The 21,713-nt window shown below is 35.6% G+C and overlaps 3 protein-coding genes across 3 annotated transcripts; 1 reads left to right on the forward strand and 2 right to left on the reverse strand.

The window, feature by feature from the left end:
- Positions 1 to 1,396: 1,396 nt before the first annotated feature.
- On the reverse strand, positions 1,397 to 8,300 carry LOC125658361 (cysteine and tyrosine-rich protein 1-like). The gene is made up of 4 exons (XM_048889605.2): positions 7,805 to 8,300; positions 7,104 to 7,230; positions 3,974 to 4,122; positions 1,397 to 3,818 (listed from the first exon to the last, which is right to left on the reverse strand). The coding sequence occupies exons 1-4, from the start codon at positions 7,845 to 7,847 to the stop codon at positions 3,610 to 3,612; spliced, it is 528 nt and encodes a 175-aa protein (XP_048745562.2). The 5' UTR covers positions 7,848 to 8,300; the 3' UTR covers positions 1,397 to 3,609.
- A 4,411-nt stretch (positions 8,301 to 12,711) lies between these two features.
- LOC125658349 (uncharacterized) lies at positions 12,712 to 15,193 on the reverse strand. Its single transcript, XM_048889586.2, has 5 exons — positions 14,875 to 15,193; positions 14,537 to 14,731; positions 14,320 to 14,390; positions 14,000 to 14,136; positions 12,712 to 13,680 (listed from the first exon to the last, which is right to left on the reverse strand). Exons 1-5 carry the CDS (start codon positions 15,129 to 15,131, stop codon positions 12,772 to 12,774), a joined length of 1,569 nt encoding a protein of 522 aa, XP_048745543.1. The 5' UTR covers positions 15,132 to 15,193; the 3' UTR covers positions 12,712 to 12,771.
- A 299-nt stretch (positions 15,194 to 15,492) lies between these two features.
- Positions 15,493 to 18,900, forward strand: LOC125658956 (uncharacterized). Its single transcript, XM_056148438.1, has 5 exons — positions 15,493 to 15,780; positions 17,119 to 17,313; positions 17,399 to 17,472; positions 17,630 to 17,772; positions 17,966 to 18,900. Exons 1-5 carry the CDS (start codon positions 15,530 to 15,532, stop codon positions 18,854 to 18,856), a joined length of 1,554 nt encoding a protein of 517 aa, XP_056004413.1. The 5' UTR covers positions 15,493 to 15,529; the 3' UTR covers positions 18,857 to 18,900.
- Positions 18,901 to 21,713: the final 2,813 nt, after the last annotated feature.

Consider the following 21,713-nt stretch of genomic DNA (forward strand, 5'->3'; position numbering starts at 1 on the left):
TATGAGATTGATCACTCTTCGTTGTCTTCGCCGTTTCAGTTGAGAATGCGACACATGTGGTTTCGGTGACAACTAGAAATTAGCCCATTTTGGAGGCTTTGAACGGTTATAAAAAGGCACCAAGTGGCATCTGTGGGATGATTGATATTCCCTTTTTGCAGATTTAAAAAAAAAGCTTTTCTCTCCGTCGAATATTATTTTTATTTTTGCAATATTAAACTCAGAAATATTCAGTTGTGGAAAATGTACAGGAGTTTACTCTAAATAATACATTGATGTAATATAATTTTACTGAGAATTTTTACAGCATCCACAGCTTATCTTATTTTTCTTGTCATTTTGAGACACCCCCTGGGTTCGAGTCGTGGTCCGTTGAAGACCCTATCAGCCTAAAAAAAATCATGGCTTATCCAATTACCTGGTGACGTTTTCGTTCAGCAATCGCTCGACTTTCGAAGTGAAAGTCGTGGATCTTTAGGATCCCGCGTTACAGTCAGCAGAGTCTAATATGATGAAGAACAAGTGGATATTATTTGAGAGTGTGACACTTCCTTTTCAGGTCACATGACACCGACGATTTTGAAAGCATCAAATGAAGTAGGATTTTGTTGTGCTCATGTGGAACAACAATGCAAATTGGTCATTATTACATGATTTAAACCAATAAAAAACAAATTTTAAAGGATTTCAATTTGGGGGTATTTTTTCATTGAATTTTCAAGTAAAGATTTGTGAAAGGATGAACAAACAAAAAAGTCTCATAGCTATGGGAACATTCTGTGGTAAATATGTTTTTAGCAATATTAAAACACATACAAATAGTTTTACAAAATTCTAAAGCAAAAGGGTTAAGTTAACGAACAATGATCATTCTTATAACTCCTATAAGGAATACAAATAGAGTTATCAAACACGGATCCCTGGACACACCAGAGGTGGAATCAGGCGCCTAGGAGGAGTAAGCATTCCCTGTCGACTGACCACACCCGCCAGGAACCCTAAATCTTGATTAAATGTTTTGGTGTATCCAATGTCCTCAAGTTGATGATGACTCGCTATGAGTTAAACGCTCAAGTACTATTTAAATTCAATTAATGACCTTTTAAATTAAAAAAAAAAAAGAATGTCGGACAGACATAATAAAAAAAACTTTTTTATCACAGATTTTTTTTCTTTTCCCCCACATATATCAGTCTTTAATTCCAAAATACATTACTATTTCGGGGTAAAGTCTCCGCAGAGACCCCCTTATAATCTTTACCCAGGGTGCTAGGGGCCCCTTGGATTAGATGTATATAGGCATACATATACATATATATAAATTTATACATATAAATTTATACATATAGTAAACATAAACATATATGCATACATACAAACACACACACATATAATATACTGTTATATAACAAAATTTATTAACATGTTATGGCAAAAAAGGTTCTTATTTTTACGGAAAAACCAACAACACAACAATATAATTATGTACATAAAGAACCTGAAACTGCCATATGCGGGGTTAACAATTCAAAAGTTCATATCACAACCCCCATGGCAGCACTATAGGAGGACAGGACCCCTCCTCATAGTGGGAACTTTTTGCAAAATACCAGTATATAAAAGGTTTATTACAAAATTTTATTTGATATAGAAATATAGTTGTTTGTAATCAATTCAAATTGTTCAAAATAAACTCACATTGAAGCATAGTTAAAAATGTGCATAGACAGATATTTGTCAGAGGTTTCATATTATAAAAAGTCAAAGGTGTATAAATTACAATTGCTTTCATAACTTTAGCATATTTTTTATCCTGAATTTTTGTGTACACTTCTGTATAAAAATTCAATTTACTTTTTATGTGATTACATATTTCTTGAGGTTTTTCGTCTTTGTTATCTAATCTACAATACATTTTATACTTGTATATTTTACAGGCAATAAGAGATATTATGCTATTCAAAAAGAGTGTCTTTTCATTGTTTTCATAGTAAAATCCTATCACAATTGTTTTCCACGATATATCAAATTTTAAAATTTGTTTAACAATGTCCCATATATGAGAAACATTTTTACATTTTAAGATAAGATGTTCATTGTTTTCTTTAGCATCTCTGCAAAAGACACAAAAATTATTTTCTACTATCTTCCATTTCTTCAGCAATTCTCTGTTACACAATAGATTATTTAACAATTTATAATTAAATTCTGATATACTTCTGTCTCTTATGGATAAGATTTTTTGTTTATAAATAGATTTCCAAGCCGTTTTTGTTATTTCAAAAACCTTTCCGTAATATGCTTGGTGTAATGGAGGTATAAATTTTTCATGGCAAAGAATTTCGTAAATCAACTTTGAATTGATATCACACACTTAACATGTCCTTTACATAATAAATCGTATGATGTATTCCCATGAAAAATGTTTTCGTATCGTATATTTGAAAATTCATAACTTTTGAAGGTTTTTGTTATAACTGTTTTTATAATCATATATTCACACATCCAGTTTTTTTTACATATAAGTTTGTCATCAAACCATTCCAAAGGTTTTATGCCATTTTCATTTACAATATCATTCAAATATTTAAAACCGCTCCTCAGCCAATTATGAAAAAATATTGGCTTGTTTTTGTTTTTGTACATAAAATTTTTATTACACCACAACGGTTCTTTCAATAATGCATTCAGATAAAATTGTTTTTTATTTTATTTTTTACATTCGTTGAAAAATACAAGCATTTCCTTGTAGAATAGAGGAAAATGTTCCATTATTTGATAATCATTTGATTTCGTAATATTTGTTTTACATAGATATTCAAAATCAAAGTCTCTTTCTTTGCACAAACTATCTACAAAAAAGAATAGAGAGTTTCTCTCGCTTGAAATCCTGTTTATCCAAGATACTTTTATGGATTTTAATTTCAAAGATACATCGACAATTCCAATGCCTCCCTTTAGGACATTTCCAGTCTGTGTATTTCTTTTAATTCTATCTCTTTTGTTCCATATATAGTTATATAACAGACTTTGAAATTTCTTAATTACTTCTTCATTTGGAAAGCTCAGAACTGATCCAACATATATAATCTTTGATATTGCTAGGCTATTGATGACACAAACTTTACCAAAAATGGTTAGTTTTCTTTTTTTCCATGATTCAAACAGTTTTTCTAAGTCATCTACAATTTTTGTCCAATTGTTTTTATAACATATTTCTTTGTTGTGTCCTATATAAATTCCAAGAGTTTTTATGCTATCATTGTTTACGTTAACATTTCTAATTTGTTTATAATGATATTTGTGAGGACCCGTTAATATACATTCTGTTTTTGACATATTTAAATACATACCGAAACATTGCTGAATTTTGCTATGACTTTTAAAGAATGTTCTAGAGAGGTTTCATCTTTAAGAGGAAGAGTACAATCATCTGCATGTTGTATCACAGATATATATGACGACTACAAGAGGGTTTCAAAACTTTTCAAATAAAAATATATACTTTTCATCCTTCACAAAATATCAGAACTGGATACCAAAAACATTTCAATAGGAAAATTAAGAAAATACATAGTTATGCCGTTTGCTGTTGTGGAATGTTCGTCTTCACATCGGGTTCCTGGTACTTGGTGGGTAAGCAGGATTAATACCGCCGCCAATTGTCATCGGATATTGAGGGGGTGGGTATTGTGGGTGTCCGTAGTGTTGTTGGTACATAGGAGGGGGTGGAGGTTGGTTGTAGCCTTGGATGGGAGGAGGGTATGCTTGAATCGGTGGGACATTGCTACTGCACTGGTTCTGCGTGTTGGAATGTACTGTAGAAGAAGACAAATGTGGTAAAATTCTACATTTCTTTTTCTCAGAGGAAATCAGAAATGTATTTCAAATTGTTAATAATCTAAATTCCGTCTTATTTGAGAGTCTTTTTCATATCTAGATTCAATTACACTGTAAGTGTCAGACTATTTACCTATGGTGACACCAGTGGTGTTGTTTTGGAATGGCGTAATAATGGCGCCTGCCGATCTCTTCTTCTTCATGACGATACAAATCACCACTCCAGCTATGACGGCCAAACAAACCAGGGCTCCTACCACGGCACCCGCAATAGTACCGCCACTGCAAGACAAAAAATACAAACAACTACAAATTTCTGTCTACCACGGCACCCGCAATAGTGCCGCCACTGCAAGACAAAAAATACAAACAACTACAAATTTCTGTCTACCACGGCACCCGCTATAGTACCGCCACTGCAAGACAAAAGATACGGACAACCATTAATTCGTATCCAGAAAGGACAGGAACTATTGCAATAGATAAATGCTCAGATCAAATTACGAATCGTATTCAGACATGTAAAAATGATCAGCGATACGTCATATGCACAAAAAGTGATGCCATATCGCTGTGACGTTCTCTGTTTATTCATTGGGTTATTGTACCATGTACATTGAAACATTCCTTCGTTGATATATGTTATAAGTCGATTTACACATGCATGCGCTCTGGCAAGACAGAACGGAGTTCCCAGGGACTCAAACCTAAACAAACGTCATACAAACTTTGTCATCACGTTTAAAAATCAGAACAGGGTCATGGTGATTCAGGTGAGCGATTGGCCCATAGGTCTCTTTTTTTATTTGTATCAAATATCCTTAAGATATCAAACGATATATCTATTCAACCCTTTCTTGTCGATGCAAGATGGAAACTATATGGAAGCAGAGAGAATTATTTTCTAAAAGGATATAATGTAACACCATTTGGTTACTTCTTTGTTCTTTAACAACATTTGCTCCTGGATAGTACAATACACTGTTTTATTATCGAGTAATTCAATATACATGTATATGTAACATTAATACCTACTGTTTTATCGTACCTGCTTTTACCAGCCCACACTTTTCTTACTTAGAATACTTTGTATTTAGGAATGTCTTACAGGAAGAAGACGGTCCCGATGTCAGATGAAAATATCATAAGTGGCTACCGTTTACATAAACACAAAGGGATGTGTTGTTTTGGTTGTCCAAACTTTTTATTTTATTTTCCGATTAATGTATAAAATGTCAATAAGTTGTTTTTTTTATAAAACCCTATGCCCAGTAATTTTATTAACCTCCATAATTTCCTTATCGATCCGTATATCACTTGACGATTCATTTTTTGTACATTTTTATCTAAAACTTATATATTTCTCTTCTTTAAATGATATACGAGTACAATTACATATGGCATACAGGTAACAGTCTCTTTATACATAAATACAAAGGGCACAGCATTTTAGTTGTCCAAAGTTTTGTTTTGCATATAATTACTGTATACAGGGAAATTCTTCTGAGTTTCAAAAAATCGATGTCAAAAATATTGATATTCCAAAATTTTTGTAATTTGACTTTTTATATTCTATTATATTATATTCTATATTCATATTCTATTAGCATATCAAAATAATAATTTTTGACCTTTTAATTAAGATATAAACCATAATTAATATCAAAATTTTAAATCTTCGAATTAATTTCTGCTGCCCTTTAATCATAGTTTTTCCATGCATAGCAGAGGCCAAAATCATGCTACATTCATGAATATGAATATTTGGTTACAACGTATGAGCCAGCCTCGTTATGATGTAGAGATTTCCCATACATTCACACTTGTTATTGATTAAACGATTCGGTTTAATCCATTGTTTCTTTGTTTTAGAGTTACCTTCCTTGACAAACACTCGCTTCATAAATCGTTGTTCTGCCCTACCAGTATTTGTTTTCATGACAAATCTCGTATGATTGAGTTCCGCATTGTTTGATAAGATGGGAGCGCCTACTATACTTTTATTTTTTTGTGAATCGTGGTTTAATGAAAATTTTGACATTATTGAAGGTATCCACTTACAATATTTGAAACCTGATTTGTAAGAAAAGTGGTAACCCAAATTATATGGTATATGGAGAAACTTATCTTTTTATATGTCACAGTGTTTTCAAAACTGATACTAAGTATCCCATTATGGTAAACTAATTGTAGGTACTGAAAGTAAGACTATTTGCCTCTTATATGAATATTTTACGAACTTTTATATATATCCTTGGGTGTCATGCATCAATAATATTCGCGATCAGTGTCACCGTATACAACGTCACACTCGAGGGGTCGTCACTGTGGATCATGAGATCTACAAAGTTGAAATTGATGATTTAAACCCATCTTTCGCGGTCATTTCATCTCCTTGCCTACTTGATTTATTTGATAGAGAGTATGTATATCCCGATACCATGATTGTGGATGAATATATCGCTCTTTTACTTACATATGTACATTTCACATGCAATTTGCATAAACTCGTAACAATTTGTACATGTAATGTGTCGCATGGGGACTAAAATCTGGCATCCCGCGAGGACTGTGCTCCATGCTTTTTGCTGTATCATGAGGCTTTAATGTTTGACCTTTGGACTGATAAACATGAATTTTGTCAAGATTCATTTTATATATCACATATTTGTCAGTTTGATTTTCATTTCTCCACTTCGGAGCCGAGCCCCCATGATCCACAGTGACGACTCCTCGAATGTGACGTTGTATACGGTGAGTGTGAGTATTCATACAATATGGAATATACTTCTCTAGACACTAAATTATTACATTGTACTGTTGAACAATGTCTAAAAGATCAATACGTTCACAAATGGAAAATTAATACTGCGTAAAAGTAATTCGTTTAGGGTCAGATAAAGGCGACATGCTAAACCAATTTTTGACTTGAAAAATAGTGAACTATGCTGACTAAAATTTCAAAAAGAAAAACTGTAATAGGGACCGACTAGCCAACGAATATCACTATCTTCTATCTAGAGTGTTTTGCAAAATGTAGGGAAAATATATGTATGTACATAAAAAGTTCTGTGCAAAGCCTCTAATTTACAATTTCTCCGCCTTATCATGTCTGTCCTCCATAGATCTCTCTGTCTTTCTCGGATTTTCACGTGTACTATGTACATTTATATTGATTATTTATATTATAGTATGTATCTCGTGTACCACTGTGTGGTTTGAGTGAAATAAATTGGATTGGAGTTCCGCGTGGGGACACTGACCTGGTTTTGTAACAACAGTAGCGGTTGTAATATGAACCACAGCAGGAGGAGTAGCAGTACTTTATTCCCTTCGAATAGGATAGATAGTATGTCTTCCTAAAGTAGCAGGTCTCTCCAGCCAGAATGTCTGATAAAGAGAAACGTTTTCTTCTTCAGTACTTCTAAATCTTATACACATTCTTGAATTTAATATTTAAAAAAAACAAAACAAAACAAACAAAAAAAACAAAAAAAACAACAACAAAAACCCCACAAAAATAAAAAAAAAATAAAAAAAAAAAAACCTGCAACCTGTACATGTAACGACTACTTCAAAATCAATGTCATTTTGTATTAAAGAAAAGATGTTTATTTTGAAATCGATAGGTTTCCGATATAATTGGAAAAAAAAGAGAGAAATCTTAGGCATAAGTACACTATCCCTGATGATACTTTTATAATTATCATGATACATTATTGTGATACACTTATCATGATACATTATTGTGATACAAATGTACACGTATGATCCACTTATTGTGTGTAGAAAGGTGTTGCTATGGACGCCATAATACATATAACTTTGAAATGGGAACGTTAGTAAAACAAAAATAAATCAATACAAACAGAACACGGTGATACAGAAAAACGTTCTATCTTATGAAAGATTCGATGATATTTTGAATAAAAATATTCTTATAGGACCAAGAGCTTCTACTTACAGTTGATTAGAACCGAAAAGACTAATGCTAAGATATTTTCCATTTTCAGTTCTAAATTCAGCAGTGTTACAGATACATCAATAATTTATTGACCATTCCGTGTTTGTATCCTGTCTCCGTGACGTTTGAAGGTATCGTTTATAATTATTGATTACCTGCCGGGGCGGACCTGAATAAAACGTGGAGTGGGAAGGCATCCATTATTTTCATAAATCGTTAATATTATCATAATGAGACGTATTCTACAAATTCTTAAAGAATGAAATGATCAAATCATTTTCTTCATTTTTCAATTTTTTGTTTAATTTTAAACAGCCATGATAAACATAAAACTATTCAACGTAGTTCCACAGTCAGTTATATACCCAATACAGATATCGTTCTTTTATTTCCACACATACCTAGATACCTACTCTCTTGGTAACCTTTAGGACGCATCGTCATTCATTTTATCTAGTATGTAGACATTGACGTAAACGCAATGAATATGCAGGAAAGGTTCAGTGAAAATGATCATCTCCCTATAATATAATGCATTGTGATGGAGGTTAAGGTAACGAACATACCAAAGTTATATACAATAAGGTGACAATGCGGGTATATCTTTATACGTGAAAAAAGTTAAAATTATAAGTCTAGAATGATAAACATAAAATGACAAACATGAAAATAGAGTGTCTATATAGAGTTCCGGATCATGTTTCGTGGGTTGAATTACAATGTCTTATATTCAGTTTCAGAAAGAGCGCTTTCTGAACGTTGCGTATCGTGGCCTAAGAGGATAGGAACCTCCTCAAGTATCGTTTTTGAAGGATGTTAAACTAACCTGCAGAGTTCAGCGGGTATATTGGGTCGGCGCTATAAGAGCGAGAAAGGGGAGAGTGATCTGCCCTTGGCGGATGGTTTTACACGAGATCGAGCAGTGATAACATTTTCTACGGTGATTTTAAGGAGACAAAATGATACTGAAAGATATAGGACGTTTGATTCTCCAGTAGAGGTACAGTGTATCTAAAATGCTTTGTGAACTTACATAAAAAGATTTTAAATTGACATTTTGGATTGCGGTCAACAGCTTACTTCACTACGTCACACTCGCCATCCACTTAACTTTGTATACATATGTTATACTTAATTATATATTGTACATGGTATATTGATTTTTACACTGTCAAGTCAACTACTGTATCTACTAACATCATGGGTTACAATGGCAATAACAAAAGAAACTTGAGCGATTTACCATGATCATTCTCAGATGTTGTACAAGGACCCCCTAAAACACAGAGACGGCGCAAGCCCAAATCATCCTAAACCGGAAACAATTCCTGATGATGTTGACACGCAGCTCCCTATAATTCCTGCGGGTGAATCTACCCCCATTTCTCAAATCTCATATGGAAACCCAATGTTTGACCACCATGCGACACAGCATGTGGAATATACCTTTCACCAGGTAGTTACATCCTCAGAATAGCGAAAGCTGTAAAGCAATCGCTGCAAGATGACTTATCAAAATATAGATGTACAGGCATGTATATTCTAAGACTGGATTTCTTTCATGCAAAGTGAATATAAATGGTACTCTATAGAAGACATGTGGAATGATTTGTTCGTGATACCAAAATCAAATTACATTATCACCTGCATATGGTGTTTGTGTCTCTCAACTGATTCGATACGCAAGAGCATGTTCTGCGTATGATCAGTTTTTAAATCGAGACAGACTACTGGCAAACAAGTTGATGGTGCAGTGGTTTCAACAGTCTCGTTTAGTGTCAGCATTTCGCAAAATTATATGGTTGTTATAACGATCTAGTTTGCCAATACAACCTATCATTGGGTCAAATGCTGCCTGACGTGTTTCTTACCGATTATTAGACCGTTCTTGGCACACTAATTTTGACTACGGATAACTCCGTTTACCTGATCAAGATATAGGGCTCACGGCGTGTGTGAACGGTCTACATGGTATACTTACTCCTCCTAGGCACCTGATTCCCACCTCTGGTATATCCTGGGGTCCGTGTTTGCCAAATCTCTATTTTGTTTTGCTTATAGGAGTTATGAGATTGATCACTGTTCGTTATCCTCACCTTTCATTGTATCAACCAAGCCCACCGCCTTGGGTCCTTACCAGCGTACCATACTTACTTTTGTGGATACATCAATATCTACTGCTAAAGACCGGTCGTGGTAAGTCAATGGAACCGGAGGTCGGGAGTTCGAGTCCCGCTCGGGGGCCGCGTGAAACTCATGCTTAGCGCTCTGGGTCGGAGCTGTGAGGGTTCTATAACTGCGAGACGGGACCTCTAGTATTATGGTCACATTCGTTAGATTCGTGTTTCTCGCTTCTTAATGCCGAGCGTTTGGAGAAGATTTTTGGTTTGGTTTGGTTTTATTCTGCTTAGTGCCTTTCCAGAATGTTTCACTTGTATGGAGACGTCACCGTTTCCGGTGAAGGGTTGTAAAATTGAGGGTGTTGCTAAAATATTGTGAACAACATTGCAAAAAGATAAAATATTTTTTTCAATAATTTCCCTCAAACATAGCCTTCTTAAATCGAACTTGCATTTATTCGTAAATTTAGTTCTACACCTGGTATAATCCATGTATGTATTTATGAATCGCATCAAATTTTAAAGCGAACGAGAGTCCGTTGTGTAAAAGGTTTGCCTCATTTGGGATGCATTTATGTGGAAATTCGTACATTTACCGATATCCTGCGTACTAATGTTGAATCCGAAGAGATACAGCGGAAAAGAAAGATTGAAACAGAAATGATGAAAACTAGGATGAAGTTTACGATCCATACTATGGGAAATTAACAGATATGAAATAGCCAAAAGACTAACAGAAAATTTATGCTTGAATGGAATTAAGACGTCATCTCATCATTAATCTAAATTTTGAGATACAAGTATTTAGTTTTTAAATAAACTGCTAGAAGTCCTCCATAATTACAGGTAGGATTGGAGTGTTGCAGTCACTAAGCCTCTGTAACTTACATGTACAATATAATATATGAAACACAAGATGTTTAACTTGCTGATTTACATGTAACAAGATCGTGATATGTCGTTGTTATATACAAACCACACTCCCTGTTGTAAGTATACACATGCATGGCATTATGTATGAATTTACATGTAAATGTACTTTAATGACGTTTTGTCTCGGGGGGGGGGGGGGGATATAAAGTACGTATGTTCTTTCCATTCTCTACCCATATGTGTCGCTGCTTGCTAACACATCTGGCAATACTGATATTTCAAAATTCTTGTAAAACGCTTTGTAAATTATGATACAAACGTTTAACTTCGCTTAATCAATTCATGATGCAGAATCTTAAGATAGGATTGCGTTACAGCTTGTAAATAAATTCCACAAATTTAGATTTTAATTATAACAAGATATTTTTGATAAGTTTGTCGTTATCTTAGCTACATTAATCATTCTTCTTTTCGTTTCCGTTTTCCGTTCCGCGTTTTAGCAACACCCTAAAATTTAGGCCTGTACTTTTGAGTACGAAGAGATCTTTGTCATGCCACACCTGCTGTGACACGGGGCCTCGGTTTTTGCGGTCTCATCCGAAGGGCCGTCCCATTTAGTCGCATCTTACGACAGGCAAGGGGTACTGAGGACCTATTCTAACCTGGATCCTCACGGAACTGTTTGGCAAAGGAGGTTTGAGGTGACAATGACACGAGCGGGGTTCGAACTGACTGACGTCTCTACCCCTGAGCTACCGCGAGGTTATTTTGTTGCCAAATTTATATTTTTGGATGAAAATATAAAAAGTAAACATAATAATCTAGACCCGATTGTGTCCCCTGTTTTTATGTTTAAGCTACAATTATTTCATATTCATCAGTACAACTTATTTTTAAAAATCCGGTTTAATTCAACCTAGCACATTGCGTTTTTGTTAGAAACGCATAACTATGGTCCTTGTATTGCAGCCTATTTTTTAAGGACAGCAACTTGTATAGAAATATAGCCAATTTGGACCTGAAGAATGTTTAAAAATAATTGGAGTATTATTACTTTCATACGTTAACAGATTTGTAATACCTTTTCACCTCTTTATCGTGCAATGTATATTTTGTTACATAGCTTCAGCTGCGGACCATTGTCCTGTAGAGAAAAACAGTTAGTTGAATGATAGCATTTGGTACTGCTCTTTTACACATCCAATCACAGGGGCTAAGCCCGTTTTGGGCCCGAACCCTGTGATACCATAAATATAGAAAGGGGTCTAACTCTGACACAGATAAAAAAAAACTAACCACTCGCTTCAAATGTATTTATTAAAATGGCAGATCTTGTCAACAGTTGATGCTGCTGAGGAAAAATAAGTCGTGTAACGTCTACACGAAGAACATTATTAAAATATGAGGAAGTAAGTAGCGTATAATTGATGTGAAATTTTAATTGGCAGGTCCGAAATATTCCATACTAGTCTGAATTTCGCTGCTGTCATAGGCGAGAAACGACTCCGTGACCTGGACCGGTAAATGTCCTAGTAAAAATAAACAAGTGAAATCGAGAGAACGATGACGTATATCTTTGTTATTTTAAGAACCAGTGACTTGAAATTTGGCATGCAAGTAGTTAAAACATTAATCTATGCAAGGAAAACGACAAACTACGCAAAGCTTACCTAGTTTAAGATTTTTTTAGGCATTTGAAGCGAGTGGTTAGTTTTTTATCTGTGTCAGAGTTAGACCCCTTTCTATATTTATGGTATCACAGGGTTCGGGCCCAAAACGGGCTTAGCCCCTGTGCATCCAATTGTTTAAATTGTTGTGTTATGCTAATCCTGCGATATTAAGTAAGCTCTCCAGCCTTATAACACGGAGAAGTCATAACTTTCGACAAAAAATATTTGGAATAATATACTAGTGTATTTTGTGCTGAATCTCGTTTTATTGGATTGAAACACCTACATTTTCTTCCTGATTTCTTTAATGGACACCAAAAATAATAGAGGTTTCATTGTTACCAGCAAAAACGACGTACAAATCTTGTGGCGCATTGATGGAATCATCATGAGTTTTAATGCCGGCTATTTGTCCTTTTCCTGGAAGGTCTTTGACAGTTGGAACTATCCAACTTAACGTCTCGCCTTTCATCTGAATAACGTAGTTTTTGTTGTTTGACTTGCTCATTCCTAAAGACCTCAATAGAGAAGTAAATGCAGACGATGGTCCGTTCACAAGCGTCACAGTAAAAACTAGATGGTCTACATCACTATCATCGTTTCTAGTGACCATTAAATCAGACGTAATCATCGCTTTAGATTTTAAAATCTGAGACACGTTCAAACTTTTTATGATGTTTCCTGAAAGTGGTGAAATTTTAAGTATGACTTCTTTATTATTAAGAACTCCCCAAACCGATGAGGCATTTATTTCTTTCATGCTTCGTTTGGTCGTGTCCCATATTGGACCAAAATTTGTCCACTTGCCATCTCGTTTCCTTTCTTCGGAATGCTGACCGTTGCTTCCTATTTCATAAGTTGCAATCGATGTCAATGCATAATCTTTCTTGAAAAGAATTTCCGGTTTAGAAGAAGTCTGATTATCCTTAATAGCCCAGAATTTATTTCCGCTGCCTGCATTAGAACCTGGTGCTGGAAGACTAACATAAACAGTGTCCGTGTCAGAAGTCACCATGACACGAGGCGGAACGCTTGTTACGTCATTCAATTCATCCCTGTCGTCCTGATCAAAGAAATTCACGTTGCCATGATTTTGCGTTTGCCGTGGTATTTCGAATTCGAAATTGATAACCCATGCTATATGCAGTCTATCCACCATTCGTGGGATAACATCAATTGCATATAAACGTTGCATCCCTAGATTTCCAGGTTTCTGGAAATAATATAAAAAAAGAGAAAACGGTATCAAAAGCACCAACACCCTAGCAATCGTCGGGAAAACATGCGATCGTCTGCTTTATATATTTATGAAGGTGCAAGGTAAAGGATTTATTTCTAAATTTTAACAAGTGTATTTCTGCAGATACCAGCTAACGATATGACTCCAGGTGATGTCATGATTCATGGACTGACCAGGGCCAATATCCCTGTAGTTTGCTTTGCAAAATTGGGAGGAGAGAAAGAAGGGATTTCAAGGCATTCCAAAGTTATGATTATTAAAATTCTTTCAAAGATTTGAAAATATGTGGTACCTTGCTGCCTTCTGGAATGAATTGTGTCAAGATATAAGCGCGACGACCAGATATCACGGGTGTGGCTATAGGATGGAATGTTCCATTGACCTGCTGAACTTCTCCCGGAAGAGGTATTTGAGCATGCGGACTTCCATCTACAAATATTTGAAGAAAAAAATTAATGAATTGTATTAAATTGGGTAAAATTCTATTGTTCATTTTGTTTAAAGTTCACCCTTTCCATATAAAAAAAACCCTTCAACACAACTCATATATCAGTGTACATTTGTTTTTAGTAAATTCGAAAACACGTTATACACGACTGGTTTTGTACAAACCTGGATAATAACTGATGACGTAACCGTTCATGGAGAGAAACATAAAGATATTGTCTTCTGTCATCATTAGACTGGAAAGAAACAACCAAGTATTCTGAATTAAATGGTACACATGAAACGAGTTTAAGACAATCTTCTCTTTTGTTTGACAATACAACCTTTGATATAACTTTCTGGATGAAAAATCTAAATGATTAGTTCATAAATCTGTAATAACCTGAATATAGGAAACACCCAATCCATCATTCTTATGACCGGCTTCAACGAACCATCATCCATATACAGTACCAGACTATGGCCATCGGACCCGATGACGTCACCATAAATATCCATCACTGGAAGTACGGGGAATCTCAGAATGCCATCTCTCCACATAAGCTTGCCACTCGTGACGTCAAAGCTTATGTACCCTCTGCAACAAAACGGTATTGTGATTTATACCAGTTCATTAGGTAAAGATGCAAAGAGAAACATTTAACAAAACAGCATACACTGTAGATGTTGTCGCTTCTTAATCTGTTGGGAAACACTAAAAATATGAGAGGAAGAACTTACACTTCCCTTGGTCCATTTGACTGACAAATAATGTTGTTAGCGTTTCCGACACAGCCGAGAGCATTTGGTACTGGACCAATAAAAATCTGCGATGTCCAGGCGATAGATGCATTGGTGGGCGGTTTCACACTGAAAGAAAATGTTCCGGATGGACGGCAACCGTACGACGGACAACTGGTCACAGTTCCCTGAGATGATACAGGAGCGTGGATTAAAGCACCCAAAATCAGGAGGCGTGTTATCAATTCAGTAGCCATTACGAGTGATGTCTACACCTGTGCATTATGTTACAATGTGTTATATATGTCGTGTACATATAAATCCGAGCTACTAAAAGATATTGTTATCAACAATTAAAGGCCGGGGGACGACCTGTATGCAACTGATACGTGGTGAACGTTGACTTCTATTCTTGATACGTAATAAATTTTTTTAAAGAGACGAATTCACAATGCAATACCATTTATCAATACTGGACATTTAAGATACAGTTAAGGCCATCTTCTTAATTACTGCAAAGATAATGCAACAATTTAATCTCCTATATACTTCCCCAAATAAAGTTAAAGAGGGAGGATACCGATATCTTTGCGTCCTTGTGATAACCCCTTCGCTGTCGTGACCCCGGCCATACATTGATTAAGTATCATCTGAGATGATGATGGCCGCCTTATTTTCAACGTTTGTGTTTCTTTCGTTGATTTATAACATATATCCTCTTCTGGTTGAAAGTTGTCCGATGTACGGCTGTCGTCCGTCCGGGACTTTTTCTTACAATCTTGATGTGAAGTCCAAGGTATCGCTAGCCTGGCCTAAGACCTTCATACAAGGACAATACACCAATTCACTCGGATGTACAGCTAATGATGTCAGCATTGTGTGTCAAGCCAATGGTCTACGAGAAGAGTAAGATGTGTTTTCTTCTAGTTTTCTTGTTGTTTTATTACACTCCATTGCAACGTATTTATAGTGCTTTTGATATATACGATGGTTGTCCAACGTTTTCGTCATTTTGGGACGCCCAAATTTGATAAAATAATGTGTATTTATTTAATGAAAATACCCAGTGGAGATCCGGGTTATAATAAGTCCTCAATACTGCTTGCTTGCTTGTCGTAGAAGGAAATTAAATTGGGCGATCCTTCTGATGAGACCGCATAAACCGAGGTCTTAAGACACCTCCGTGTTCAAAGACTGTAAGCGCCGAGCATAGGCCTAAATTTTGCAGCCCTTCACCGGCAATGGTGACGTCTCCATATGAGTTTAAAATTTGCAAGCGGGACATTACACAATACACAATCAATCGATCTTTAATGTATATATAAATGTGGATAAATGTATGAAGTTTCATAGAATAGGTTGATTTTATCACGAAAGAGTAGCAAAGCACAGAGTTAACTGATGTTATTTGAAGCCAAGGTGTCGAGATATAGATATATTTAGTATATGAAATAGAATATGTTTGAAATTATATTATCTACATACTTTTTATCGGTTTGTTGATGAATGTTAGATATTTGATGTATTTTACATTGTTTCACATTTACAGGGGTTACGTGACATTGATCAGTTTGTTGATGAATGTTAGATATTTGATGTATTTTACATTGTTTCACATTTACAGGGGTTACGTGACATTGATCAGTTTGTTGATGAATGTTAGATATTTGATGTATTTTACATTGTTTCACATTTACAGGGGTTACGTGACATTGATCAGTTTGTTGATGAATGTTAGATATTTGATGTATTTTACATTGTTTCACATTTACAGGGGTTACGTGACATTGATCAGTTTGTTGATGAATGTTAGATATTTGATGTATTTTACATTGTTTCACATTTACAGGGGTTACGTGACATTGTTTCACATTTACAGGGGTTACGTGACATTGTTTCACATTTACAGGGGTTACGTGACATTGTTTCACATTTACAGGGGTTACGTGACATTGTTTCACATTTACAGGGGTTACGTGACATTGTTTCACATTTACAGGGGTTACGTGACATTGTTTCACATTTACAGGGGTTACGTGACATTGTTTCACATTTACAGGGGTTACGTGACATTGTTTCACATTTACAGGGGTTACGTGACATACTTTTTATCGGTGTGTTGATGAATGTTAGATATTTGACGTATTTTACATTGTTTCACATTTACAGGAGTTACGTGACATTGATCAGTTTGTTGATGAATGTTAGATATTTGATGTATTTTACATTGTTTCACATTTACAGGGGTTACGTGACATTGATTCCAGAAAATGGCACTGTGGCCTGGTATGGAGACATACTACGGAAACCAACGCTGCCAATCATGAGTATATACGGTGACGTCATCGGAACTGATGGACACAATCTTGTGATGTACGACGCAGATGGAAAATTGCAACCAGTAATCAATCTTGGTGACAATTTATTTCCAACGTACAGGTAACTAATATTAACACGGCGTTATCGGTATTTCAACTGGACATTGATCAATATAGATTTCAGTCATTCCTCTATCTAATTATAGTTTGACTCTGTCGGAGGACAACGGTATCATAGCCATTGTTTCACGACAGGGATTGCTAATCACCAAAGAGTCAAGTAAGTCACGTGATACAAATGATACAATTTTATGACGAAACGCACAAATTATCTTCTCCATTTCCCGCTTTACTTTTAATGGAACGTAAATTTTGAAAGTATCGATCGAGATTTTTAAAGAAAGCATGATATCATCATAGCAATATTGTGGCTACAGATGGCATACCTCATGCCTCAATGGAGTTTCGCGCAGAGGAACAGAGAGCGAATGGGACGTTCATACCCGTGGCGCCACCTGTTGTATCGGGACATCGGATCTACATCCTAACAGAGTTCCGAGCTGATTTCAATACCTATCGGGTATACTTAACATACAAATACATGTATACGTTGTTCTTGATTTGAAATAAGTACTAGTCGATTTGTATTTAGAATGATATTTTCCTTTTTAAGGTTTTTTGCTCCAACACAATAAGTAAATAACATTTTCGTCTTTACCTTAAGAAATATTGAAAATCATTTGATTTGTTTTGGGGCTTTTTTTCTTCTTCAGCCAAATGACCTTGGAATGCAACGCCTATTTGCAATTGACATGAAGAATGTAATGATGGGTCGATTAGAGACAGCTTGGGTTTATAATTTTGAAAGGCTGGAGAGCAAAATTCCCGTTGTCCGTGAAGATCAACGAAGTCAACAACCATTAGATGAGAATCAGAAAGAGACTGGATTTGGTGTGGCACCACAAATCTTGATAAACACAGACACAAATATGATCTACGTAAATCTACCTCCGCCAGAGGGTGCTACAAACGCGCCACATCTCCTTTGGGGATTTAAGGACTTGGCAAATGGGACAGATCCCGATGTTATTTTTAAAATCCCACAACCTCTGTCAAAGTTTGCTATATTCGAATCCAATAACGAACCGCTTGATGATAAAAGAAGAAACAGAAGTTGGAAAACATTGGATACTCCCTCCAGACAAAGTATAAGCACTGAAAAGGCATCACTCTGGGGCGTATCAATAAACAGGAAGGCAATTTTGAAGTTAAACCCGGATGATGGAACTGTAACAGAGCAAATAATCCTTGATTCGGTGCTAAACATGACGTCATCAGTGATCACTTCTAAGTTAATGGTTGCAAGAAAGCTTGACAGTACACAAGATATTCTCATATTTGGTGTACAAGTTTCGCCAACTAAAAACGGAAAAATAGTATTCCAAGATTTAAAAAGCAATAAGTCTGCTCGATCCTCTCCAAAGAACTACATTGTGTGTTTAACAGGAAACACCGTAAACTGGGTCTACGAGACGCCAAATAATAGAGAGGTGAAGGGGCAAATAGCGGGAATACGTGAAACATCCAATGGCGGGTCCGACATGTTGGTTGTATTTACGAGTGATTCAAACGAGTCAGAAATTTTTGCACTGAAGTTTGAATAACCCTATCTGTTTGTTTCTATTAATATAAACAAACTAAAACTGGTGTATCTGTTGTAATATTTATTGCACCATCTAAACAAACAACCACGGTGTAGTTCCACCACACTAAACAAACAACCACGTTGTAGTTCCACCACACTAAACAAACAACCACGGTGTAGTTCCACCACACTAAACAAACAACCACGGTGTAGTTCCACCACACTAAACAAACAACCACGTTGTAGTTCCACCACACTAAACAAACAACCACGGTGTAGTTCCACCACACTAAACAAACAACCACGGTGTAGTTCCACCACACTAAACAAACAACCACGTTGTAGTTCCACTACACTAAACAAACAACCACGGTGTAGTTCCACCACACTAAACAAACAACCACGGTGTAGTTCCACCACACTAAACAAACAACCACGGTGTAGTTCCACCACACTGAGAATCATTTTGTGTTTCTAGTAAGGAATGTTGAATCATGCTGTCATTGTTAGAATCAAAGTACTGAATGTACAGGCAGTCGGAATCCATGCTGATAAAATGTTAATGATATTACACGGCCACTTATCAAAACGTAGGCTTACTTTCGTAACATGAAACTTGTGAACACTGAAAACTGAAGGTCTGCCCTGTTTTACAAAAGAACTTACGACTAAGACTAATAATGTTACACGGTTTTAGAAACTCGCCCACTTGAAAAATTCTGTGAGATTATACTTATACATGTATAGAATTATATAACTAAATTTTTCACATCAAAATCACAATCTAAGCAACGTAAAGAATAAAGTAAAGAGCAAAAGAAGACTTTTGTAAAACATGACCCTGGAATCCACAAAGATCGCAATCATATAATTATAAGATCAATGTTCTATAAGCTTTTCTCAAATATTTACCATTCCCCACTTCTCCTGACTTGGCTTTTCAAACTCTAACTCCGAGATTACAATTTGCTCTTTTAAGATGTATGCTGTATTTATCTATATTTCAACTTCCCATATTTATGTAGCAATATTCCATTATCACCTGCATATGGTGTTTATATATCTCAACTGATTCGATATGCAAGAGCTTGTTCTGCGTATAGTCAGTTTTTAAATCGAGGTAAGCTACTGACAAACAAGTTGATGGTACAGGGATTTCAACAGTCTCGATTGAGTCAGCATTTCGCAAATTCTATGGCCGTTATAACGATCTACTTGGTCAGTACAACCTCGCATTGGGTCAAATGCTGTCTGACGTGTTTCATACCGATTGTTAAGCCGTTCTTGGCACACTGATTTTGACTGCGGATAACTCCGTTTACCTGATCAGGATATAAGACTCACGGCGGGTGTGACCGGTCAACAGGGGATGCTTACTCCTCCTAGGCACCTGATCCCACCTTTGGTGTGTCCAGGGGTCCGTGTTTGCCCAACTATATATTTTGTATTGCTTATAGGAGTTATGAGATTGATCACTGTTCGTTATCTTCACCTTGCATGATTCTCAAAACCTTCCGCGTACAGAAATAGCTGTTGACGTTTTGTGTACATATAAATACCAGGTCTAGATTATTCATTTACTTAGTGTATTTGAGAAAAGCTTATAGAACATTGATTATATATGATTGCGATCTTTGTGAATTCCAAACATTGACATTTGGATAGGTATTGCAATGTCGAACGAACTATTTTATGAAGCTCAGGGAGGAAAAGAACTAGGACAGTTGTGATAAGGACAGGCATCGCGCAAAGCTGTCAAACTAAGAGAAAAAAGGCCCTTTCGTAAATGTGAAAGAGAAGATCTTTTCTAGCCTTTGTAAATTGTAAAACATTTCTGAACGTATTATTCAAAATATGAGATACATGATTATACACAGAAAATTGCTTGTTTGATATTATAATACAAATATCCTGATAATGAAAAGCGTATGCTCACTTTGGTGATTAGTCACATCCCATTCAGATTGATACACGCAGTCGGCGATCCCGAATGGCGATAGTCGGACACATAGGTTTGCTTTGAATACCGACGTAAAATGACAGTCCATGACGCTAGAATATGTACCTTTTCTAAGAAATATAAACAGCTGGTCACCAAGAGCAGGTCTTCTTGCAACTTGTCTTCCACCAATAAAAGAGAGGTAGCGATGTACATGCATAATTTAGTTTAAATTTTCAAACTTGTCCACGTGTATGTCGTTATTGTCTTGTTAAAGAAATACCAGAATATTTGATAACAACTGTAAGTACCTAATTCCTGTTTCAGTGGCATTCGCTCTAAAATTCTCACAGTGGTGACATATTAAAACAATATATGCCGTAATGTTGGGATATTATCGTACGAGCAAAAAACTAGTGTTTTCTATCAAACTATACTAGCTGTACACTTTATCAAATTACGCGATTAAAACTCAATCGGATTAAAATATTTCCTATCTAATTATGTATTCTCCGAGTCGGTTAGTGAACGCCCCATTTCGAAATATTTTATGACGTTTTACGGGGAATTTAGAATGTCAACAATTACATCACTAGCGTACATCCACCATAAACGTCATTCCTTCATAAATATGCTTTAGAAAAGCATCATTTTCTCCTTATATTGAGTAACCAGTACTCGTTTAACAACTGTATATAATTTGTCAAAATTGTCAAATCATTTTTTCCCATAGTTTATCATACTGACAAAATTTTGGTTTGGTGTTTAACATTGAACAAAATACCATTTAATACAGTACATATATATACCTTTAATAGACAAGTCGGGGGATATCTCAATCAGGGTCTCATTACTATTTCAAGGTGTCATTTGATACTACAATCGGGGTATTTGACATATTCATAAGTTGTATGACTTGTTATTTTTCCACCAGATC

This window comes from Ostrea edulis, chromosome 9, assembly GCF_947568905.1.
Source record: "Ostrea edulis chromosome 9, xbOstEdul1.1, whole genome shotgun sequence".
Classification (NCBI taxonomy): Eukaryota; Metazoa; Mollusca; class Bivalvia; order Ostreida; family Ostreidae; genus Ostrea; species Ostrea edulis.